Source organism: Rhinopithecus roxellana, chromosome 11 (genome assembly GCF_007565055.1).
Source record: "Rhinopithecus roxellana isolate Shanxi Qingling chromosome 11, ASM756505v1, whole genome shotgun sequence".
In the NCBI taxonomy this organism is placed as follows: domain Eukaryota; kingdom Metazoa; phylum Chordata; class Mammalia; order Primates; family Cercopithecidae; genus Rhinopithecus; species Rhinopithecus roxellana.
The window spans coordinates 118,846,960-118,874,356 of NC_044559.1; the positions used below are offsets into that span (position 1 = coordinate 118,846,960).

At 34.5% G+C, this 27,397-nt stretch overlaps 1 protein-coding gene across 1 annotated transcript in view; it reads left to right on the forward strand.

The window, feature by feature from the left end:
- The window catches only part of MALRD1 (MAM and LDL receptor class A domain containing 1), a 706,902-nt gene that overhangs the window by 224,153 nt on the left and 455,352 nt on the right, over positions 1–27,397 (forward strand). The window contains exons 20-21 of the mRNA XM_030940611.1: positions 15,190–15,366; positions 18,153–18,315. Of these exons, the coding sequence (XP_030796471.1) occupies positions 15,190–15,366; positions 18,153–18,315 (340 nt within the window). The remainder of the gene's footprint in view (positions 1–15,189; positions 15,367–18,152; positions 18,316–27,397) is intronic.

Genomic DNA, 27,397 nt, shown 5'->3' on the forward strand with positions numbered 1-27,397 from the left:
TGGCAATACTTTCTCACATTGTGATTTTGTACATGATGTAAGATAAGAGCCCAATTTCATTTTGCTTTGCATGTGGATATCCATTTCTTTAACACTGCTTATTGAAGGATTATTTTTCCCATTGTGTATTCTTGTCATTTTTCTTATAGATTACTTGACTGTATATGTGTAGGCTTATTTCTTTGCTTTCTGTTTTGCTCCATTGGTCCATGTTTCTGCTTTTATGCAAGTACCATGCTGTTTTGATTACTATAACATTGTAATATAATTTGAAAGCAGGAAGTATGATGCCATCAGTTTTTTTCTTCTTGTTCAAAATTGCTTTATCTAGTTGAAATCTTTTGTTTTCTTTTGTATTCTGTATGAATTTTTGTCTTAGAGACAAAGATTTGAGGATCTTAGAGGAAAAGCTTTTAGCTTAGAGGAAAAGCCTTTAGCTTTTTACCATTGAGTGTGATGTTAACTTTGGGCTTGTACAGAGGTTCACTTTTACCCACATCCTTCCAATACTTGTTAAAAGCTTTAAGACTGTTACTGTATTGAGGAGCATTTCTTCTATTCCTAATTTGTTTGGAGTTTTTATTATGAAAGGATGTTAAATATTGTCAAATGCCTTTTCTACATTTTTTTACCTGATCATAAGATTTTAAGCCTTCATTCTGTTAATGTTATGTATCACATTTATTAATTTTCATGTGTTGAAGCATCTTTATGTCCCAGGGATAAATTCCACTTGGTCATGATATATGATTCTTTTACACTGTTGTTGAAATCAGCTTGCTAGTATTTTGCTGAGGATTTTTGCATCTATATTCATCAGTCATATTGGCCTGTGATTTTCTTTCCTTGTAGTTAGTCTCCTTTCCTAGCTTGGAATCAGGCTAATCATAAAAAATGAGTTTGAAAGTGTTTCTGCCTCTTCAGTTTTTGGAAGAGTTTGATGAGGATTGGTATGAATTCTTTAAATATTTGGTGAAATTTAGCAGTGAATCCATCAGGCCCTGAACTTTTCTTTGGTGGGAGATTTTTGGTTACTTATTCAGTCTCATTACTCATAATTCCATCTGTTTAGATTTTTTATTTCTCCTTGATTCCATCTTGGTAGGTTGTATGTTTCTAGGAATTTATCCATTTCTTTAATGCTATTCAATTTCTTGGAGCATAATTGTTCATAGCAGTCTTGTATGATCCTTAGTATTTCTGTGGCATCAGTTGCAGTGTCTCATTCTGATTTTATTTATTTGGGTCTTCTGTTTTTCTTATACCTAAAGGGTTGTTAATATTATCTTTTCAAAAAATTAATTTTCAGTTTCATTGATCATTTTTTATTTTTATCTTCATTGTAATTATTTTTGCTCTGATCTTTATTAGTTCCTTCTTTCTGTTAACTTGGAGCTTAGTGTATTCTTTTTCAATTTCCTTGAGGTATAAAGATAAATGTTTTATTTGAGATTTTTAAATTTCTGTATTTTTTTTTATTTCTTAGGTATTTTGTACTACAAACTTTCCTCTTAGAACTGCTATTGCTGTATCCCATAAGTTTTAGTATGTTGTGTTTCCATTTTGATTTATCTCAGATTTTTTATTTCACTTTGATTTCTTCTTTGACCTATTGGTTTTTAAGGAGTGTGTTGTTTTAATTACCATGTTTGTAAATTTTCCAACTTTCCCCTGTCTTTAATTTCTAGTTTCATACCATTGTGGCTAGAAAAGGTGCTGGATATGATTTCAAACTTCTTTATTTGTTAATGCTTGTTTTGTGACCTAACATATTATCTATCCTGGAGAATGTTCTGTGTGCTCTTGAGAAGGTGTATTCTGCTGCTGTTGAATGAAATGTTTTGTACATTATTATTAGGTCAATTCACTCTAAAGTATCATTTAAGTTCAATGTTTCTTAATTGATTTTCTGTCTGTATGATCTATCCATTGTTGGAAGTGGGACATTGAAGTCTTTTACTATTATTGAAGGGATTTATTACTATTTGCTATATATTTGGGTTCTCTCATGTTGAGTACATATGTATTTACAATTATATCCTCTTGATTAATTGACTGCTATATATTTATATAATGACTTTTTTGTCTCCTTTTACCATTTTTGACTTAAAGTATATTTTGTCTTATGTAAGTCTAGCTTCCTGTGCTCTTTTTGGGTTTGCATTTGCATAGGATGTGTTTTTCGTTCTTTGACTTTCTGTATATCTGTCTTTAAAGTTGAAGTGAGACTCTTGTAGGCAGCACATTGTTGGATCTTGCTTTTTTTTCTCTTAATCCATTAAGACATTCTATGTCTTGATTATACAGTGTAATTTACTTACACATAAAGTAATTCTTAATAGGTAAGGACTTACTATAGCCATTTAAAAAATTCCTTTCTAGCTGTTTCATAGATCTTTTGTTTCCTTCTCTCTCTCTTGCTATCTTCCATTGTGATGTGCTAATTTTCTGTAGTGGTATGCTTTGATTGCTTTCTCTTTACCTTTTGGGTATTTACTATAGGTTTTTGCTATGTGTTTAACGTAAGGCTTACAAAATCCAGCTTATAGTTACAGCAATTCATTTTAAGCTGATAAAAACTTAATTTTAATTCCATACAAAAACCCTACATGTTTTCCCACCCCAACATTTATGTTTTTGATTTCACAGTTTACATCTTTTTACATTTGTAATATTTAATAACTCTAAATTCAGAATACAGAATACACACTAGTACTGTAATGATAATATGTAAATCACTTATAACTCTAAATGCTAAAAGATAAATGTTGAAAATAACTGTAACTTCAGTAATTTGTTAATGGATATGCAATATATAAAGAAATTCTTATTTTTAATCTAATCCATTAGACAAAATTAACATTTCCAGAGACGGTAGGAACTTAGCCATGTAATACATTTCTGTGGTTCTTTGTGTAACTGTACAATGATGCTATTACCTGAGGAGACAATCGTGAGGAATGATGACAGAGTTAAAGAGATTTCCTTATATCTTGAATCAGATCTTTAGATTAGGAATTATTCTGAGACATTTATATTAAAAAGTGTATATCTCAAAAGAAGTATTTGCTTTTCATTATTCTTTCTGTCCTTCATTAGAAAGGCCAGAAGTATATTTTCTTCAGCTGAACACACATGACAAGAATTTTCTTTCTTGCACTAAGGATTAATGGTGAGATAATTGGTTTATTTAGAAAACTAAAACTTTGACTACATCACAAAATACTGTCTGCAGATTAAAAAATAATTTATATGCTTTTTATTCTCTTCTAAAATTTCAGATTTCAGCATGCACATTAGAATTGTTAGTTACTAAAATGATTATTTATTAGAATGTAAGTATTATATGAATATCCATGTTTAAGGTATTATTAGTATTTTATTTTCTCCAGGTTAACTGTTACTAAAGCAGTGGCACATTGTACAACTGATGATGCCTTAAAATTGATAAAATATGATGACTATTTTAAGGACGCTTAACATAATTTTTATGATGTCCTCCCCCACCCCTCACACATTGAATGTGTTGTGTTGTTGTTGTTGTTGAACTGAGTTGATTACATTTTTGACATTCCTCTCTCATAAGCCTCCCTGTCTCACCAGCTTTATTTACAAATGGTGTTCAAGTCTTTATTCTGCAGAGATGAATGTTTGTTTCAGTGTGAATCACAAAGCAAGGGGAACAGTGTAAATACTATTGGCTTTACTTTTAAGATATCACCTGCAGCTTTTCATCTTCTAATACGCTTCTAATATTTGTCTCAGAATAATAATTACGTGAAAGCACTGTGTTTTGAAATATGCCTTTCTTTTGTACTTTCTAAAGGAGGTATAGACTCAGAAGAAAATACCAAATTATTGGAAAGTTTTGCAGTTTAAGATTTCAGGACAAAAAAGAAATTTGAACCTTGGTGTTTGCAATCTTAAATTTTTTGGTTTTAGCTTCTTTGGTGTCATCTGTAAAGTGATTTCACATATACATAGGAAAGAAAAATTTGGCCAAAGTCTGTGATATGTTCAATTAGCAGTTTTATTGTGTTCCTAGAAAATAAAATTGGACAAATTATTCTCTTAAGCTATTATAAGTTAAAACTTTTACATTGTTTTACATTCTCTCTTAATTGAGAGAAATGCTAAATATTAAACATGGAGAAAGTTGTCTAAATGGTTAGTTTTCAGCTTAGAAATTTTCCATCTGCTACTTCAGTCATTTGTAGTCACATTCAAATATGGTAGAATACCTGTAAAGATGGAAAATGTCATTGAATCTTTGTTATAAAGCAAAAGTATTCCAAAAATTGTTGATTGGCTAGCAGAGACAGAAAAAAAAATTGCATAGTTTGTGGCAAACAGCTATAGCACAGTTGTTATAATCATATCCAAAGAATAGCTATGCTTTCATAAAACCTTTTCTCCTAGAAAGTAGATCTAACACAGACACTTCAATACAATCATACTACATATAATTCTTTCAGCTTATGGATATAACTCTAAGTTATTAAACTAAGTGAAATAGAAGAAAGGTATGATATTCCCCAAAAGCTATAGATATTTAAAAATTTTAAATTTTCTAAAGAGACTGTTTAAGCTTCAAGTGTGCTTTTAGATTTTTACATTAAATATATTTCTTCACTCCAAAAGTCACAGGGAAAACATACATTGTTACCTACAGATAGACATAAAGTACAATGATTCATATTGGTTAAGCAATTCAGTGATAGTATGGCTAAAGTTGGTAACAATTTATCAAGGACTAGGGATGTTAAAATGTTGGTTTTATTTGCTTAATTATCAATGCGGGAATGACTGTTGGGGAGTGGGGGAGTCTAGTATAAAACAAGTTGGAAAATCTATTTTATCAGAGAGGTTATATTATTAGTGTAGCCTGAAATTTATCATATTTGTTGCAGTGAATTCACAGAGTGAGGACTTAGAACATTGAGTCCCTCTGGAGCCTGAGACATCCACTTATGAAATCTTCCACATGACAGATGTGCAGGTAGTTTGGTTCCCCTGTGGCTCAGGGATGTGGAAGATCAGATCAAACCAGACTAATCTCTGCTTCTTAGTGAGTGCAAACTTCAGTCATATGCATTTCATCTTTTCAATTTTTGTTTCATCTGCAAAGCTTTTAGTGTTCTTTGTTTACAGAGACTTAAGTCTATCATTGCTACCAACTTTAGCCTTATTCTAAGCAATTATAGGTCAACAAAACCCTAAAAGCTTTGCAACAAGTTGACCACAATTCGTATATTGAAACCTTAATCCCCAATGAGATGGTATTTGGAAGTGGGGCCTTTGAGAGGTAATTTGGAGTAGATTAGGTCATGAGGATGGGGTTCTTATGATGGGATTAGTACTCCTATAAAAAGAGGATGAGACAGGAGCTCTTGCACACTCTCTCTCGCTCTCTCTCTCTTTTTCCATAGCATAGTCATTTCTAGCATCACCTGAGTTAAGAGTGTGATACTTTAGAAAATACTCTTCTAATTACTTGCAAAGTTAAATGACTTGACCTCATGTACCTTAGAAGAAAGTCTAAACAATGTGGGAGGACCAGAGAGTCTGTCAGAAATCTTACAGTCCTTGTCATGCCTTGGTCACAGATGAAGAATTGGCCTCACCATGTTTCTGGATTCTGTTTTACTTCCACGTCACAGAATCTATGAAATCAGCTGCAACTCCATCTTCCCAGTTACAACCACCACCAATTGCAAAGTTCAGCTCCAGAAGGAGAAACACTTTTCTCAGCCCTTTTAGTGCTCTTCTCTTCGATGCAAGACATTGGACGTACTTGGTTTGTAAAATTTCCTCATTCTGGTGGAGTAATAAATAAGGAAGTAATGAGAATAGAACTAAGAATTATAAACTCTTACAATGTTTTTGCTTAGAGTAGTTGTTCTTTTACTTTATTCTCTGAAACCTTTTTAAGATAAAAATGAATTGTCTCTACTTTTCCTCAGTATGAGCTCATCAGTCTCTCTTTCAAGTCATCCAACTTATGTCCATGATTTCTCTCTAAAGATTATTTTCCACTTAAGTTGAAATCAGGACTAAAGATGCAGTTCAGACTGCTGGTTTTGCTGAGCACAGTGGCTCATGCCTGTAATTCCAGGATTTTGGGAGGCCAAGGCGAGCGGATCACCTGAGGTCAGGAGTTTGAGACCAGCCTAGCCAACATGGTGAAACCCCATCTCTACTGAAAATACAAAAAGTTAGATGGCCGTGGTTGTAAGCGCCTGTAATCCCAGCTACTCAGGAAGCTGAGGAACACGAATCACTTGAACTGGGAGGCAGAAGTGGCAGTGATCCGAGATTGCGCCACTGCATTCGAGCCTGGGCAACAGTGAGTGTCTCTCTCTCTCTCTCTCTCTCTCTCTCGACTGCTGGTTTTAGTAGCATGGAAGACCAGATAACCTAAAAACTGTAACACTATTTATTCCTACAAATGTCAAATATAACATGCATCGATTTAAATGTCAAGCTGAGCTTAAAAGGGAGAAATCTCCAGGTGAGAGAAAAAAAAGAGGGTACTGAGAAATAGAATGGAAAGATAAAGCCAATGCCAGAGTTAGGGAGTAACAGCATATGGGATGGACAAGGTGGAGAAAAATGGGAGAGGAGAGCCAGAAGTGAGTCAATTGCAAAATAACCACAATTAGGCTGATGACTCACTTCTCAACAGCAAGAACAGAAGTCAGAGGACAGATACAATTTTCAGAGTTCTGAAAGCTATTAATTGTTAGGCTAAAGCAAAGCAAAACTTTCAGGAAAGAGGTTTAAGATGGCATTCAAAGGATAACACACACACACACACACACACACACACACAAATATTATTTCACTGCAACAGATTCTGCAGTTCAGACAAATGAACTATGTAAATGTGAATCTCAGAAACACACAAAATGAGCTAAACCAGGGATGTGATGAAAAATGGCAAACACGTGGATAAACCTAAATATACAAACAGATGGCAAGTACATAATGCAACTTGAATGTTTATATACTGCTGGGAAGTATGGAATTACTTCGGAAACCAGTTTGGCATTATCTCCTAAAGCTGAAATTGTACAGACCCTGTGACCAAGCAATTCCATTTCTAGATACATAAGGAGAAATGTACAAAATGAGAAAACAATACCTTAGAAGAATCAACCCCAAAATCATTAATGGTAGAATGGCTAACTACAATATATTTTCATATAATAAAATATTAGCATTCAGAATTACTGAATTATAATATACACATTAACATTAATGAATTAAAGTACTATCTTGAGGAAAATACCACATTGGATTGGTTAAAATCTCTAATGATTATAATCTCTGTTAATGACACAGAGAAAACTTCCATTCATCTAAAGTTCAAAACCCAAATACCATTTCATTTAAAAAGGCCTGATGTTTATTATGTCACTATTATTAGAATTTTAAAATGTTTGACTGGGTACATTGACTCATGCAAAATACCAAAGTGGCCCTTTAAAAATATGTATTTAAAATTATTTCTTTTTAAATTTTATCTTTTATTTTATTATATTTTAAGTTCTGGGATACATGTGCAGAACGTGCATGTTTGTTACATAGGTATACATGTGCCATGGTGGTTTGCTGCACCCACCAACCTGTCATCTAGGTTTTAAGCCCTGCATGCATTAGATATTTGTCCTAATGCTATCCCTCCCCTTGCCCTCCACCCACCACAGGCTCCGGTGTCCATGTGTTCTTATTGTTCAACCCCCACTGTGAATGAGAAAATGCGGTGTTTGGTTTTCTGTTCCTGTGTTAGTTTGCTGAGAATGATGGTTTCCAGCTTCATCCATGTCCCTGCAAAGGACGTGAACTCATTCATTTTTATGGCTGCATAGTATTCCATGGTGTATATGTGCCTCATTTTCTTTATCCAGTCTGTCATTCATGGATATTTCGGTTAGTTCCAAGTCTTTGCTATTGTAAATAGTGCTGCAATAAACATATGTGTGCATGTATCTTTATAGTAGAATTATCTATAATCCTTTGGGTATATACCCAGTAATGAGATTACTGGGTCAAATGATATTTCTGGTTCTGGATCCTTGAGTAATCACCACACTGTCTTCCACAATGGTTGAACTAATTTACACTCCCACTAAAAAAATATATGTAAAAATTATATAACTTTTGTTATCTTAATGTAAAAATTATATAACTTTTACAATCTCAATTTTCATAATTTCAATAATTAGGAAAATACAAATTAAAATGTCAAATGTCAAATGCAAGGATGTGGAGCAACAGGAATTCACATTAATTGCTGGTAGAAATACCAAATTATATAGCCACTTTGAAAAAGATTTGATATTTTCTTCTAGATTTAAACATAGCCTTACCATATAATCCAGCAATCAGGTGCTTTAGTATTTACCCAAATGAGTATATTCACACAAAAACCTCGATATAGATAGGTGTTTATAGCAGCTTTATTCAGAATTGCTAAAACTTGGAAGCAACCAAGATATCCTTCAGTAGATAAATAAGTAATAAACTGGATCACATCCAGAGAATGGAATATTACTCAGTGCTAAATGAGCTATCAAGCTGAGGTATGAAGGAAATTTACGTGCCTATTACTAAGCAAAATAAGCCAATATGAAAAGGCTACATACCGTATGATTCTGACAATATGACATTCTGGAAAAAAGCAAAACTATTGAGATAGTAAAAATATTAGTGTTTGCCATTGTTTAGGGGAGAGGGTAGAATGAATAGATGGAGGATTTTTAGAGTAGTGAAACTAGTCTACATGATACTATAATTGCTGATCAAGTGCTGACGGGAATAGAGTGTCAGATTTGGGGTTGCTGAGAACAAAAAGATACACCAATGTCCAACAAGCATGTGAAAAGATGTTCAACATGACCAATTAAAGAAAATGGAAATCAAAACCACAATGAGACATCACCTCATAGCCGTTAGGATGGCTACTATCCAAATAATAAAAAATGGCATTCATGAGAATATAGATAAATCAAAATTCTTGTGCATTCTCGGTGGGACTGTAAAGTGGTTTAGCCATTATGGAAAGCAGTATGACCATTCCTCAAAAAATTAAAAATAGAATTATCCTGTGATGTAGCAATCCTACTTTCAGATATATATCCAAAATAATTTAAAGCAGAATCTTGGGATTTTTGCCTCCCCTTGTTTGTTGCTACATTATTCACAATAGCTAAGAAGTAGAAGAACCCAAATGTCTATTAACAGATGATTGGATAAAGAAAATGTGGTCTATACATACAATGGAATATTATGCAGTCTTAAGGGGGAAGGAAATCCCATCACATGCTACCACATGGATGCTGTGGACTGAATGTATTTTCCCAAAATTTATATGTTGAAATTCCAGCCCCCAACGTGGTGGTGTTTGTATGTGGGATAATTAGGTCAGGAGAGTAAAGCTTTCATGGGTGGAATCAGTGCCTTTACAAAAAGACAGGAGAGAGCTTGCTCTTTCTCTCCCTATTCTCTACCATGTAAGGATACAAGGAGAAAATGGCCAGCTGCAAACCAGGAAGTGGGCCCTCAGCAGACATCACATCTGCTGGCACCTTGAGCTTGCACTTCCCAGCCTTCAGAACTGGGAAAGATAAATAAATGGCTGTTTAAGGCACTCACTGTGTGATAATGTGTTATGGTAGCCTGAACTGACTAGGACAATGGATTAACCTCAAGGACATCATGCTAAGCTAAATAAGCCAGTCACAAAAGTACAACCATTGTAAGATTCAACTCATATGAAGTATCTAAGGTAGTCAATATAGAAACAAATGTAGAAAGGTGCTTACCGAGAGCTGGCAGGAGGAAGGAAGGAGAACAAGTGTTTAATGGATATAGAGGTTCCGTTTTTTGAGATAAAAAAAGCTCTAAAGATCTGTTGTACAACAATGTGAATAGCCTTAACTCTATTTACCACAATAAAAACAATTAGAAAGCAAACATGAGAAAATACAAATTGATACAAACTAGTATTTGGATAAGAGTCCCTCTGAAGGCATTAGTGAAGGGGTGGAAAGAGGAAGAATGAGGTCTGAGCTTTATAGAAACGTTTTCTTTCTTTCTATTCTTTCTTCCTCTTTTTGTTAGTGTAAAGATCTGAAGCAATGCTGCAATAACAATTTATTTAGTGGAGTCATCTATCATATAATTTTTTTAATTTTATGAATGTTTAAAATTATTCATAATTAAAGGTATTTTTTAAAGAAAAGAAGATGTAATTGAATCTGAAGCAGTTCAGTCGATGTCTTCTTTGTCTCAAATGCAAAGTTATTGACACTCAATTCACTGGGCTTGTGTCCTGCCCTGAAATGCTATTCTCTTGAAAGAAGAATAATAAAATCAGAAATCGGCCGGGAGCGATGGCTCAAGCCTGTAATTGCAGTACTTTGGGAGGCCGAGGCGGGCGGATCATGAGGTCAGGAGATCAGACCATCCTGGCTAACATGGTGAAACCCAGTCTCTACTAAAAGTACAAAAAAATTAGCCAGGCGTTGTGGTGGGCACCTGTAGTCCCAGCTGCTTGGGAGACGGGGGCAGGAGAATCGCTTGAACGCAGGAGGCAGTGGTTGCAGTGAGCTGAGATCTGCCACTGCACTCCAGCCTGGGTGACAGAGCCAGACTCTGTCTCAAAAATAAATAAATAAATAAATAAAATAAAAAATAAAACAAAAAATCAGTAAATCCTAGATATTTGTGACTAGAAGTGCATTATCGAGCAAGTTTAAAGTAGTACAGTCAGTGAAGAACATATATGTGTTTCCATTTAGCTGTTTATTGAAGTTTCTGTGTATTAAGGCAGGATGATTAATTGTAAATCTCTATTTTGAAGAATAGGAAAACATGTGTGATCCACGTTTTTTAAGACTTTTATTGTTCTAGTAATGTGTATTTACCCTGAGCTTGGAACACAAATTTACCCATTCTCTCTTGAAATTAACACATGTCAAAATGGCTGCCTAAATTAGAGCATAGAACGCATTTCTCAGTGCAAATGACAGTCATCTCTGTGGAATTAAAATCTTTGTCTTCAACTAAAACCTTATTATCTAAATATGGAACAAACCAGCTTGAATGAGCATGTGCTAAAGTGAAAGAACATGACATCCTGCTTTAGTTAAAGGCAAATGCTTATTGAAACTTTGACAAAATACGTCACTTTCTAGATGATATTTTTGATATAGGACATACAAATAAAATGTTTACATGCATTTCTAATGCATTTTAGTTATATATATTTTCAGTAAAATTATGTAAGTGAATTATGCTCTGAAGTGTCACAACAAATTTAGCAATCAAATTAGAAGATTATTTTTAAGACCTTGTATTTGAACATTTTGAAAGGATGATTTTCAAAGAAATTTGTTCCATATATTCCACTGAGACATATAAAATATCCATCAGCCTGGCCATTGAATGTTTTGCAGTTCTCAGCAAATTCCCTCAGAAGTAATTTTTATAATCTCATTTTAGATTTATTTGAAAACAATTTTTCAACAAGGTTAGTGAATTTTTCTTTCTCTGTTTCAAACTCTGTCCTTCAACATCTTCAAAATCATCAGCATAGGAGATATACCTAATGTAAATGACGAGTTAATGGGTGCAGCACACCAACATGGCACATGTATCCATATGTAACAAACCTGCACGTTGTGCGCATGTACCCTAGAACTTAAAGTATAATAATAATAAAAACCATCAGCATTCAAAAATGATAAAACGATTCTCTTTTAAATTTTTTTTTTTCAAATTTTATAACATTGGATGCATCAGATTTCTGTGGAAGGTAATAACTTTCACCTCTAATTGGGTTCTTATTTTCGTTCAATGACTTAGACGTGAGTGTATCAAACTGGATGTGGGATAAACTTTCCAACCTGTTAGGATCTGCTTTTTTTGTGTTGATGTCATAGGCTTTCTGTTCTAGGATAGAAAATATTTCTTTTTACATTTATTTTACTTTGTTTTTTTTAATTTTTAATTTTTAGTTTGGCATGGGGGTGGGGAGGTGGGGTCTTACTCTGTCACCCAGACCAGAGTGCAGTGGTGTGATCTCGGCTCACTGCCGCCTCAACCTCCCCACCTCAAGTGATTTTCCCACCTCAGCCTCCCACATAGTTGGAACTACAGGTGTGGGCCACCGTGTCCAGCTGATTTTTGTAGTTTTCATTTTTGTAGAGATGAGGTTTCACCACGTTGCCTATGCTAGTCTCAAAATCCTGAGCTCAAGTGATCCACCTGCCATGGCATCCCAAAGTGCTGGGATTACAGATGTAAGCCACCACACGTGGTGAGAAAATATTTCTTACCCCTAAAAACTGACTCCTTCTCTTCTGTATTTTATATATCTGATCTGGGGAATAGAATGTTGATTTACTTAACAATCCATTAATCATTTCAAACTCACCCCTATGGGATCTGAATACTATTTCCTTGGTCTTAGTCTCTCATGTACACTGAGCTCTATCTGGTAGCCTAACATTCCTGGTCTCTCTTCATCCTCTTATTCATTCCTTCCCAGAGGAAGGAAGAGCAACAATGGATTGGTGGGTTTTCAAGAAGAACCTGAGTATGCATGCCTGGTCCCTCACCTCCTCTTTTCTTTTTAGTGTCTACTAGCTAAGGAAATATGAAATCTGGTCACTTCTTCCTTGCTATAGTTTCACCCAGGGTAGCCTGTAAGGCATAGTTCTGGGTCTTATTTCTGGGTTTTGCATTTTAGAGGACCACTTGTCTACAGAAATAGGCAATTTTCTTCAGGATTAGCTATATCAATAAAAAGTTGATATTTTGATCTGTCTTCAATCTTAGTTCTTAATTGCCTCCACACTTGAGCTAAGAAATAAAGTACTAGTTATTGGATTTTCCCTGAATTCCCAACAGCATGTAAATCCCCAGTCCTCCAGATACTGAACGTTTAATATTGCTCAGATTTTTGCTCTTTCCTTTAAACCATCTCTGCTTTAGTTTATTAGTTGCCTGGATTAAAGAAAGAGGTTAACTATTATAACTATTTTTTTCCCAATGTTAGAGCAACCTACAATTCCTGCTCCACACTGATGACAAAAGGTGTATCTTGAAGTAGACATTTTATATCTTGTTATTTCTCCACATTTTTGTGTGTTTATTTCAGATTCCTAAGTTGATTTCACCTGGCTCTTTATGGTAACTGTCTACTCTCCCATTCCAGATGTAATGAGTCAATCAGATGCATGCTTATCATATCACAAGATATTATCATATTAAACTCTCACAGTATTTAAAATAAAAAAACAGTTTAATATATTTCCATGCATTCACACAAGTTTTTTCTCATTGCCCATAAAAACCTTGTATTATTTTTCACCTAGCAAGATGAGCTCATCAACCTTTGAAAGTCAGTTTAAGCATCAGCTTGCCAAGGCATCTTATTTGACTCCCATTTGATATATGGTTTTCCTCTGTTTTCTTTCAATATACTGTGAAATCTTCCATTTGTTATTTTGTTCATTCACTCTGGTTTTCATTGGTCCGTCCGTCCATCCATCCATCCATCTATTCAATTGTCCATGTTAGCATACCTACCATGTGCCATAGTCTGTGAATTTTACTATGGTTGCAGGGGTGAAAGATGCCATTCTTGCTTCCCTGGAGTTATATCTCTACCATAAATTTATCCCAAATGCCTGTAATGAAAGATATATCTGACTGCCTTGTCTACTAGACTATTAACTATTTAATGGCAAAGATTTCATATTTGACTTGTGTTCTGTGCAGGAAATGTGTGAGGGGAGAAGAAAAGGCACACACAGAGTACCTTTAAGGGTAAACAAACTTTATCCCACATAAATGGTAATGCAGATATAATAAGCAAATGATATAATAAGCAAATTAGTATAAGCAAATGATATAATAAGCAAATTGCAATGGGAAGGGGAGAAGGGAAAAAATATATGTATCAATTTAAAATATCAATTAAAAATCAATGAATACTCTCGTGAATCTCATGGAAACCAGAGAAGAGCATGAATAAGTGAACAAAATTATACACACACACACACACATATACATACGTACCTATACACTCACCAGACTATGGAGGATTCACCACCAAACTGGGAAGCAGCAGCCTGGGCTCCAGAGTTGGACACCGCACTCACCAGACAATGGAGGATTCACCACGAGGCCGGGAAGCAATGGCCTGGGCTCCAGAGTTGGCCACTCATCCATGCACAGACAAGGAGAGGTCTCATGAAGCTTCGGCGCAGTCTGGGACCCTAGCTCTTTTCGTAATGAGTTGTTTGGCATGAGGTCCAGTCACAAAGGTCCTTCCTGATAGGGCCTAAGGAACACAAAAAGGTCGACTTGTTTTTGCTATTGTCTGTTGTTTCTCAATAACTAACATATAGGAATAGATTGACATAGAGATTTCTTTGAAACGACGCTGGATGAAAGCCTCAAGGGGCTCACACAACCCGTTCTGGGACTTGGTAATCATTCTTTGTGTCCATGTTCAATTGAGTTCAGATTTAATATTTAACTTTTTCTCCACAGCTTGGATTCCCTGCATCTACCATGTGTATGGCACAGACATGTTATCAATACACATTTATTGAATAACTAATAGTCAACATCTATAAATGTCTTCCATCCTCAGTAATTTCAGAAATTGTAATCTTGTAGAAAACTTCTAGGTGAGGATTTCTGGTTTGACTCTTTCCTGAAGCCTTGCATTTTGAATATGTGAAAATACATTAAACAAAGATGAGGAGACGTTAGATTTATTGTAGCAGTGGAAGAACAAAGGTTATTTACCTAGTAGATTAGAAAGTTATTTAGATCTTTACTCTGGTTCTTAATTCCAGAATCTGAAACTCCCTTGGTTCCTGCTGATTCTCTAAGCCCTGGCCTTGGGCCTCCCATGTATTTGGTGAGCTCTGAATAACTTTTCAGTAATTTCCATCTGTACCTTAATCATTTTTCATGATCAAAGTTATTTAGTTATTTACTGTTACTAAAACAAGAACCTCAATTTTATTTTAGCAGAGTAGTCAATACTACCCACTGTTCTCTATGATATTAATTGTAAGGCATATTTAGAAAGCTTCACTGTGTAAAATCTTTAAAGAAGTAGAAAACCTGCTAAATGATGCCTGTATATTTTTTCTTATCAAGGTAATTTGCCAGCAGACTTCCCAACTCCACCTGAAACCTCAGTTCCTGTAACATTACCTCCACACAACTGCACAGACAATGAATTTGTCTGCAGATCTGATGGTCACTGCATCGAAAAAATGCAGAAATGTGATTTTAAATATGACTGCCCTGACAAATCAGATGAAGCATCCTGTGGTAGGTGGATTCTTAAAATTTGTTTATTGCTACAAAATAGGTAAGAAAATACAAGTGTAATCTCTAAATAGCACAGCCTAGTATCATAGTTAGATATTTTCAACATGAGTTAGTGCAACTTCTAAATGTAACAGTTATTCATACAGAAAATTGTAGTGGAAGAGTCAGAATGCATTTTCTGCCAGGCCCAGTAAGAGGTAAGTGTCTTTAGATTAATGTTTTGGATTGAAAACTATGATTTTCACAAACTTTACTTGACTCTGGGAGTAGCATTTTGTAGCTCTTTCCATCCATTCCCTTTGATCTGTACTCCTCACACTATAAAATAGGGAATGTTTAGGGAGGTAGCTTTATAGTACTGTCCGATTAATTCATTCAAATTTTGCCATTGCCAAAATGCACATATAACATTAGTACTATTAAAATATGCAGAATTAATGAGAAAACCTATCTTAATGCAAATGGGACCTTTGTCCCCTGTGTCCTGGTTTTTACCTGCCAATTCATTGGCTTTTCCTAAATGGATCAAAGACAAACAATTTAATTTAAAAGTGGATTTGTAAGCCAAAGATACAGTCTTAGAGGAGAAAGATTAATCTTTGTCTGAATAAGCAAAGCATAAGATCAGAAGGAGTAAACACTTTGTAATATCTTTCCCTTCGCTATTCTTCATGGAGTAGCCTGCGAATTGACTGTACCATCATATTTCTCAAGTGTCTTGATAATATTAAGGGCTCAGAACAGACAGATAACACAGAGAGTAGTGAAACCCTTATTTTATGTCAATCTTGTGAAGAAATTCTAGGACTTAAGAAATCCAATGAGGTTCATATTTATTCTTCTAACCCAGAAAAAAATGTTCCTTAATGTACAAATACACCACCAATTAACTATCTGATCTAGACCAAAAAATCATAAAAGTAAAGCTGACTCACTTTGTGCAGAAGATGAGACAGTAATTAACTCTAGCTAGCCAGGGATTTATATCATGCACCACAGATGGAAAATAGTACAATGGAAAGTGTGATGGTGTTCAGACTTCCTCATGGGAAGGCATTCGAATCCCCTTATGATCTTATATAAGTTGTAGTGTTTGTAAGAGTTTATATAAAACCTAATAAATTACACATAATGAGTATCTTTAGGGAATACTGAATTTCCTCTAAGTTCAACTTTGCCATTTTAATAATGTCATTTATGATTAGAGGGGAAGTTTTGATAAATCCTTTAAATGTTCTAAATGAATGCCTACTATTAAGTTATTTTTAATCAAAGAGTTTTTATAATTTTGAACAACTATAAATGAATTATTACAATTTTATTTATGGATAAACTGAGATCTTGTCTCTTCCACCCTTTTGTAAGATAAAATATTACGACAAATCTGCTTGTAAACTATACAAGTTTTCAAATTGATTTTGAAAATTGTGATAAAAACACATAACATGGCCAGGTGCAGTGGCTCATGCCTGTAATCACAGCTCTTTGGGAGACCAAGGTGGGCAGATCAGTTGAGCCCAGGAGTTCGAGACCAGCCTGGCCAACATGGCAAAACCCCATCTCTACAAAAAGAATACACAAATTAGCTGGGTGTGGTGGTGTGTGCCTGTAATCCTAGCTACTTAGGAAGATAAGGTAGGAGAATTGCTTGAGCCTAGGAGGGGGAGCTGAGATCGTGCCACTGCACTCTCTGGCCTGGGTGACAGAGTGAGACTATGTCTCAAAAAAAAAAAAAAAAAAAAAAAAAGAAAAAAACAAAAAAACATGAGATCTGCCCTCTTAACAAAATGTTAAGGGTACAATACATTATGGTTGACTCTACTACGATGTTGTACAGCAGATCCCTAGAACCTATTCATCTTGCTTGACACGTTATATTTTCTAACGGTTCTTTTAAAAGCCTACCAATTATATCTTTTAAATGATATGAAGAAAAGAGATATATTGGATCCTAAATCCCTTCACAAGATAAACAATTAATGTCAGAGATTAACTAATACACTTGAATGTCATGATTAAAAACACTTTTATAAATGTTTCCTTTTCAGATTTTACATTAACTCATATACCCAAATTTCTAAATGGTCATAGTGGTATGCTGGCACTGTTAATGTCATTTAAAAGTTAGAGTGCACACCAGGTTTTCTGTAGTATACACAAGAACTTCATTGAGTTGAATCTTTCTTTTTTATTCAGCAGCGGAAGATTTTAGACACATGAACACATTCAGAGAGAATTCAGATAACAGTTTTATGCATAACCTGTACATTTTTTAAAAAATCAGTGGATCTGTAATTTCCTGTGATATTGGAATAAAATTATTACAAGAATCTGTAAAACTTTCTAGGAAACAGGTCCAGTATGAAAGTTATTGGAAATCTCGTTGCTTAAACTGTAGTTGGGAATTTGCAATAACCCCTTCAGAGGCTGAGAAAAGGAGAACAGACTTGTCAGAAGTTGGAGATCAGGCAAGGAATGAAATTGGTTAATGGAACTGCTTAAATTGCTGCTGTAGAAGCTAATAAAAATCTCAACTCCTCATGAAACCGGATCATTAGTACATGTATTTTTCCTGTATTTTATTCCCATAAATATTTGACTAGAAAAAAACCTAGATTTCTTTGAAACTCTTCCAGTGATTTTACAAACCATTTGCCTAGTTATTTTAATAATGTTTAAAAGTTACATTATAATTAAAAACAAGAGTAAGAAAGTGCTGATTAAGATTGTACGGATAGAAATTGCCACTTACTAGCTCACCTTTTCTTTGTTCTACCCTGTCCAAGTTATGGAAGTTTGCAGCTTTGAGGAAAGAAGCCTGTGTAAATGGTATCAGCCTATCCCAGTACATTTACTTCAAGATTCAAACACATTCAGGTGGGGGCTTGGGAACGGGATTAGCATTCATCATGGGGAAGAAAACCACAGGCCATCAGTGGATCATACACAGTAAGTGACCGTGTACTTTGAACATGTCTCTTGGGAAACATTTATTAAGTGTCTCCCAAATTTCTGCCCCCACCACCTTATCCTAGGCCAATGTGTTTGTAAAGACAAATGTTAAGTTGAGAAGAAGGCTGTGTGTTTACTTTCATATAAAATGAAAAAAAAATATCAATTATAAAAGCAACGAATACTCTCGTGAATCTCATAGAAACCAGAGAAGTGAACAAAATAATTTAATATTATCACTCTTTGAAACCATGAATAAGTGAACAAAATAATTTAATATTATCACTCTTTGAAAAGCCCTGTTAATATGTTGTTTTATAAATGATCTATGAATTTCTTCCCTCCCCAAATCTCTTTTCTCCTTCTCCCCTTTTCCATCTCCTCCAACACCTCCTCCTCCCATTTCCTCTTCTTCAGCCTCCTTTCCCCACCCCCACCTTCCCCTTTCTCTCTTTCTAGTTTTTCTCTGATGCATATTTGTTATACATGTATGAACACAGATAAATGTGCGGATTTTCAACATAGATGAAAATATTTTTCTACTTTTCAGTAAGTCATGCCATTAAATATTCATCATTATTTGTATTTCACTGTAGTGACTTTCAACAGTTTACTAATCTGTTCTCAACTAGTGGATTTCCCGGTTATTTTCATATTATCTCAATATTATAAAATTGCTTCAAAGAAGAAATAGAACTCCTAGTGTGTGAGAACGCTGCTGTAGGCACTAGAAATAAAGGAGTGACTGAAACGGATGGTCTTTGGCTCTCATTAGGGAGACAGGCAGTAAGTCAATAAATAGAAAGCGTTGCAGATGCTGTTAACTGCTACACAGCAGAATGGAAACAAGGAAAGGGTTTGTTAGTGATGGAGCATTTCTTTCTGAATGGAACCCAGAGGGAAAGGCCCATGCAGGAAGACCAACGTGGCTGGGGTGGGAAAAGAAGAGCAAACTACACAACAAATGTATATTTTTTCTTTATTGTATTGACTATTAAGGCTTTTGTCCATTTTTTTGTCCATTTTTTCGCTTTTGTGAAATGCGCGAATATTTTCTAGTGTTGTAAGCATGTTTGTATTTTACATACCAACTTTTTCTGTTTACCACTTTCATCTTTATGTATCACATGTAACAAATTTTTATCACAGTGACTCTATGCATCTAGTCTAAAAGTGTCAAAGAGAATTGACAGTCTTATAATGACAAACAGCTGACATTCCTTCAGTAATGTCAATCCAATTTCCTGGAGATATCCTATTATGTTCAAGATCATTCCTCTATACTTTCTCACTTTTATTAGGGACTGGTTATAGGTGCTAGTCCGTATTTATAAAATAATATATAGTCATTTCTTGATTCAAAAATTTTGGCTTCCTCTATTGACATCCTATTATGAGGAATGGAACCTCTATTCCTTTCCCCAAATCCTATTTCTCTCCCTCCCATCATTCCGACTGTGTATATTTATACACAATTCTGTTTAAGTTTTTAGCTTAGCAATATTGTGATTCTTTTGAAATTTCTGAGCTAAATATTGCATGATGATTATTTCTTTTGTTTGTATTTTATGTGAAAATTAATAGTTTCCTTACCTTTTATTTTCCATAGATGTTTTATGAACTTAATGTGCTTTTCCTCAATATCAGTTGCAATATCAATTTGCATTCTCCCGAACCAAGTAGAGAAAATGATTGATATTTAGTAATGGTGCTGGGATATTTGATTTTTCATATAAAAAATACATATATAAATTTAAAAACTATACCATGTGGTTTTGTGTAACTATACTGTATGATGTTGAGGTGAAGACAAATCGCCTAGCAATGCATTTCTCAGAACTTATTCCTGTCATTAATTGACACGTGTCTATATGCAGTTATATAGTTGTTCAGCCTGTTTTTTATTGGGACTTGTTTATAGGGAGCAGAATCTAACACGTAGGTGGAAGTATTAATTTTACCTTGGAAGAAGGATGTTCCTTGCTGTATAACAAGCAGGGAGAAAGAATATATTGCTACTGACTCAGATGAATTTAGGAATTAAAAGAAATAAGCAACATGACATACAAAGTAATTTAATGGATTTTTTCAAGTATCCATTTTTCACACACTCGTCTTCTGCTTTTTAGTTTTAATTATTAATTTTTTTTTGGAGGAGTCTCACTCTGCCACACAGGCTGGAGTGCAGTGGCTCAATCTCAGCTCACTGAAACACCTAGTTTTAATTTTTGTGGGTACATGATAGGTGTATATATTTATGAACTACATAAGGTGTTTTGACACAGGCATGCAATGTATAATAATCACATCATGAATGGGGTACCCATACCCTCAAGCATTTATCCTTTGAGTTACAAACAATCCAGTTACTCTCTTTATTTTAAAGTGTACCATTATGATTGATGATAATAACCCTGTTGTGCTATCAGATAGGTCCTGTTCATTCTTTCTGTTTTTTGTACCCATTCATCATACCCACCTTCCTCTACCAGCCCCCGCTACCCTTCCCAGCACAAGTATTCATCCTTCTCTGGCTTCTTCTTCATGTGTCATTTTCTTTACCTTTTCTTTACATTTTTCCTTGTTCATTTGCTCCTCACATTTACATGGTAATAATTATTTTAAGTAGGGATTTTGTGACCTCATTTTGTTCCTTGTTATCATTTATTTTGGTATCTTCTCTTTTTCTGAGGTTCAGTAACTAGTGTATTTCCCCTGTTTTGTAGTCCACAATTCTATTGTGTGTCCAAGTCCTGCAAGATCCCCTCCTTCTTGGTCTCATTCTGATAATTCCAGGGAAATGTTATTGCAGATGCTCTTATATAAATAATCTTTTCAAAATCTTTATGCCCTTTGCATCCCTCTCCACAGTTAAAACTTCACAACCCCCAAATTCTGTAGCTGCTGCTTCAAAGAAAACCAATGGTATCTCTGCTGCTCTGTCTGGACCTCCTTCTGCAGGTGGGCCTTATACCCAAGAGATTCACAACATCTTCAGCATCTAATTATTTTCTTTAGGCTGATTTCCCCTCTCCCTGCTTTTGAAGCTCTCTTTTGTCATTGCTTTTGTTCTATTAAGATGGCTCTGGGTTTTTTTACTTAATATTTTTTAATTTTAATTTTTTTATTAAAAAATGTTTTTCTTTAATTTTTTTTCCTTGGGCTGCTTCTGACTCACAAAACAAGCAAAGGGCACTTACAGAAAGTTTTTGTGGCTTATATCAATAAATGATATGAATAATCTGTAAGTACATTAAGAAAAGATGGGCTAGAATTTCATGTGTAAGTGGTAAAGGTAGAAGTAGCAATGTGTCAAAGTATTATAAGGCAGTAATTTGTATTTCCTCTCACCCTACCACTTTCAATAGACTGAAAATTTCCTGAGGAATCCCAGGAACTCTGATTTCCCAATTTGTTGCATTATTTTCAGGTGTCTGGTGCATAATAGGTCTCAATAATTATTTGTTGAATGAATTAGTTTCTAATTAGCATCAATATATTTGTGTTTTATAATTATAGGCTACAGAGCACAAAATTAAATTTTAAATAGGAATGCTTAATAGTCCTATAATATTTAACGTAGGTGCTCTACATGACAATCAATTGTGGAGAAGGGAACGGCACCTAACCTTATATCCCCTCTCCTTTTCTTCTTTTCTCTCTAGGCTCACTGCTCAGCCAAGGAAGGCTTGATATTTGTTCTTTTCCTAAAAAATAGTTCTTATGCATCAGATAGCCTACTCTATAGCTTATAGTAAGATTCTAAGCTCAGTTTTCCAAATTTTGTTTTTTGTGTTTGAAGGAAAACTTTTCTAATTTTAAAATGGCTTATCTCAGGCATCTTGCTATAGAAATTTAAAGCCAGGTTTTTAAGGATGTTGTTTTGGAAATAGTTCTCAAGATTAGTTTTAAAAATTGAAAGGCTTTCTGTCAATTCTTTCTTGTCTCTTTCTCTGATCCCAGCTGTCTTGGAGAAAAAGATTGCTGCTGGCTCAGTAAAGTAAGGATTATTTATAAGTAAGTATAAGAGAAAAAAAAACCCACAATAATATATTTCAAAATATTCTCTCACTTTATACACTTAATGAAACAATAAAAAAAGTCTAGAAAAGCCACAGTAGGGTAGGAATATGTAGGAAGTTTTCATTGTGTAGTTGAGTCTTAGGCAAGGTCTTTTTTTTTTTTTTTTTTTTTTTTTTGTGACGGAGTCTCGCTCTGTGGCCCAGGCTGGAGTGCAGTGGCCGGATCTCAGCTCACTGCAAGCTCCGCCTCCCGGGTTTATGCCATTCTCCTGCCTCAGCCTCCTGAGTAGCTGGGACTACAGGCGCCCGCCACCACGCCCCGCTAGATTTTTGTATTTTTTTAGTAGAGACGGGGTTTCACCGTGTTAGCCAGGATGGTCTTGATCTCCTGACCTCGTGATCCGCCCGTCTCGACCTCCCAAAGTGCTGGGATTACAGGCTTGAGCAACCGGGCCCGGCCTAGGCAAGGTCTTAAAATGCACATTTTTGTCATGAAATGACACAACTACCTGATATTCTACTTTTTTTTTTTTTTTTTTTTTTTTGCATCCACAATTTAATGGACTATCCTTGGCACATCTGAAGTGAACTCTGTGATATGAAGTTAAGACTGAAGTAAAATCTTTCTTTTTTATGTTTGTGGGAGAGTAACACAATTCCATGCAGCGAATTTATTAATTTTTACCTGAATTAGAAAAAGGCATCTCTTCTTGTAGACGGAGGCGTTTTTAGCACAGAGTTCCGGGGGTGGATTCTCCCTTTGTCCCGATCAGCAGGGCTCAACTGAGGTTACCTGGTGTGATTTTTCTAGGGTTATAATCAACATATATGGAAATATTGCTCTCAACTATAATGCAATAGAAAGATAAAGTAAAAATCATTCAATGTCAATATCATCAGTTGCAATTTATGTTTTTTTTTTTTTTTTGAGATTGGGGTTGAATAAGATTTCCATTTCCTTTAAATTATGTAGGGAAGGAGAATAGTAGAAAAGTATTTTTCCTAGTATTTTGAGAAAAGAACTATAATCTAGTATTACATAAAATGAGTTTGTACCCATTCATGCTCCAACAACTACTAAGGCAGTTGGCAAAATCATGAGTCCTCCTCAGCTGAGAAATTTTTTAAAAAATTATTATTTGCTTATCATTGAATCAAGATACTTGGACCATCTAGAATCTGAGCTTTATAGTTCACATTTAAATATGCTTAAATTGCTGTATGTTTGCAGGTCTCATGTAATGGCTCCTCTCAGTTTGTGATTTTTATATGATCTCAGAATCCTATACTCTGACCTACACAATTAGTTTATTTGGTCAAGTCTCTTAGCCCAGGCACTGTTTCTGTAGTATGTAAACTGGCTCATAGCCAAGCGCCGTAAATTTTATGATCATTTTTATCTCATAAGAAAAGCCTTTATTTGATCCAATTTATTCATTTTTATTGCTGGAAGCTAGAGAGCAAAGTTTTAAGTTCTTGGTCCTCAAATACATTTTATTTTACTAAATGCCAATCTATTGGTTAAATAATGTTTAATATTAAGACTTTTTTGGACTATAAAATTATCCCCTCAAGCAAAATAAAGTTCCTGACACTTCATTCATGTGATATGATGTCTAGTAGAATTTCTACGTGTATTCTAGGTCATTGGTTTCTAACTATGCTAATGGAACCCTTGGCGAAAATTCTCAAAATGGAGATTAAGGACCAATGAAAATTTACATATAAATTTGCTTACACATTTTTAAATGCAGATTGTAAAATCTTAGATTAAAATCTCTGGGAATGAGGCCAGGTGCAGTCACTGGCACCTGTAATCCCATTGAATGGGGAAAAGTGGTTGGATCACTTGAGCCCAGGAAATTGAGGTTGTAGTACCCTACGATCATTGCCATTGCACTCCAGCCTGGGTGACAGAATGACACTTTATCTCTAAAAAGAAAAATAAATCATGAAATACAGTTGGGAATTTGTATTTTTGGTATAATTCCTGGATGATTCTAGAATCTCATTGTTAGGGGCTTTCAAGGCAAGAAGTGGGGAAGGTATTGCTAAAAGAGAGGGTGGCTTTCTCACCTAATTCCAATTTTGATCAGAGAAGATTCATTTTTCTCTAAATCTAATAACTAATTTTAAAAAGTTTCAGAAGAAAAATTGCTCTAAGGTCCTTCCATTAAAGAACATAAAATAAAATTTGTGGGCCAGTTGCAGTGATTCATACCTGTAATCCCAGCACTTTGTGAGACTGAGGTGGGTGGATGACTTGACGTCAGGAGTTCAAGACCAGTCTGGTCAACTTAGTGAAATCCCATCTCTATTAAAAATGCAAAAAATTATAGTCATACGTGGTGGTGCATGCCTGTAATTCCAGTTACTCAGGAGGCTGAGTCAGGAGAATAGCTACAACCCGAAAAGCAGGGTTTGCATAAGCCAAGATGGTGCCACTGCACTCCAGCCTGGGTGACAGAGCGAGACTCTGTCTCAAAAAAAAAAAAAAAAAAAAAAATCAAATTTATGTGTCCTAAAGGAACTATTATAATTGTAAAATAGTTTTGAGGGAAAACTCTACCCTGAGTCAGTCTAAAAAACATCCTTTCAAGGCACCCTTTCGCTTGCTTCATTTATTGTGCAATACATGATTTCTTTTCTCAATCATTTTTGCATAAGTGATTTCTTCTCTGTCTAATCAAAATTACCTTTGTCTTTCTGTTGGATCAAAACAAAAACACACATACCAATCTCATGATTAACCAATCTCATGATTATCTGGAGGTGATGAATATTTTAAAATGTTGTGGATTTGCTTAAAATATTAGGACTTGGCTTACAGTGGTTGAGAAACTATTTGTTTGAATATGCACTATCTTGAAAAGTAGAAGTACCCACATTTTAATAAAAATAACACTGATCATTATCTTTCAGTTGGAAATGAGTTATGGTCCCCACTGCTGCTCATGCACCTACATTCCTATCTGTATTATACATTTGTGCAGATTTGACATCATGATAAACTAAAAGCCACACAAATAATGCAAACTATGTCCATGTGACATTACCTCTGTGTGTCCTTCTATATCTAGTGCTGGATATGGATGTGGATAAAAGCTTCAGTAAAGAGAAAAATATTACAGTTTTTTTCTGTGACGATTATAATTTTCAAAGCTTTAGTCCCTTAGACAGTAAATACCAGAATTATTGTCTTCTCTCATAAGAAGATAAGCCAATATTTCATAGGCCAGTTTAGAAGCCATAACATTCTCCCATCATAATTTCTAACAGATCAAGATTTTTAAATCTGAAATAATGGTTAAATACCAGTCCTTAGAAACAGTTTTACTGCAATAAAAAGCAAGTGGTGCAAACAGCTGAAATTTAACTGTAGTCATTTTTTTTTTTTTTTTTTTTTTTTTTGCCAAGACACCAAGTGCAAGTATGTAGTTATTTTCTTTTAACTGTTTTGATACTTGTTGTCAAGTAGTATTCTGGTAGTATTGCTGTAGGACTGAATATAAAGTGTAATTATCCCTCTAAACACAAAAAGCAATGCCCTTATTTTAGATTGTCCTTGAGTTAAAACCTATTATTTGCATTTTCATATATATCGTAATTTCTGGTGCGTAAGTAAATTAAATCACTTTAATTTTGATTTTATTCAAAGGTATTTTAGCTGGATGATTTTAAAAAATTAACTAGAAAAGAAAGAGATCATATCTTTTGTGGGAACATGGATGGAGCTGAAGGCCATCATATTTAGCAAACTATAATGCAGAAACAGAAAATCAAATACCACATGCTCTCACTTATAAGTGGGAGCTAAATGAAAAGAACTCTTAGACACAAAGAGGGGAACAACAGACACTGTGACCTATTTGAGTGTGGAGAGTAGGAGGAGGAAGAGAACCAGAAAAAACAACTTGGGTACCAGGGTTATTACCTGGGTGATGAAATAATCTGGATAACAAATCCCTGTGAAATGAGTTTTACCTATAGGACAAACCCACGCATGTAACCCTGAACCTAAATGTTTAAATTTTAAAAAATTAAATGCAGTCGCTTGAAATACATGGGCTTTAAGAAAAATTTGTGCTGAAAATGTACAAACCATATCTAAAATGAGAGAGAGAGAGAGAGTGGTTAGGTAGCATACTTACTATACAAGGTAAAGTTTTAGGAAGATAGTCGTAAAAAGGTCTATAAAATTATGTTACCAATGATCACAAAATTTTTGACTAATAATAATAACTTTTATATCACAGTTACAATTGCATTCAAAAATTAAAAATTCATTTTCATTTTATAATCTTTAAATATGCTTTTCCTTTAGCCACATTAAAATGAAATAATTATACTTGCATTCCAACTCCTGTGAAGAATTGTTATAATTGCCTAAAAAATTGTAGGAAAAACATGTTTCCTATACTAAGTAAAGGCAAATTAGACTCGATTCCCTATAGTGAGACAAGAACTTGAAAAACTGAATATGCCATATTAAATATGAATCATTTTAAGGACATTAGTATGATCTTTTGACATAATGATTTATGCAGATACATCAATTACTCAAATCAAACATCTTTATTGCCTAAAAGATTCATAGATTGTATCGAGTAGGCATACCATTTATCCTTAACATTAGGCATGTATTTCCTGAGCCCCTACTCTGTGAGAACAGAAAACTTTAGGCATGGAACCAGATATATATAAGTAGATGTGTAAAACCCAGTAGAAAGTGTTGCTTACTGAAAGGGTGATCCACTTAGATAACGACCTGTCAGGTCGATGTTCTTGGTTGTATGTCTGTCTTTAAAGATACCCAAGGCATTCTCTATCTTTGGATTTTGTTGGATAATATTAGTTAACTAAAATAATACTATGGGTAAAGACCATATACTGTTAAGAATTTCTTAGCTTTTTTATTGCTACAAAATTTCTTTTTTCTTTTTACCACGAAAAGAAAAATACATTTTTATTTTAGAGAAGTGTTTAGATATAGGTACGAAAGACAATGACATTAACCATAACCCTACTACCATGATATGAACATTATGCATATATGC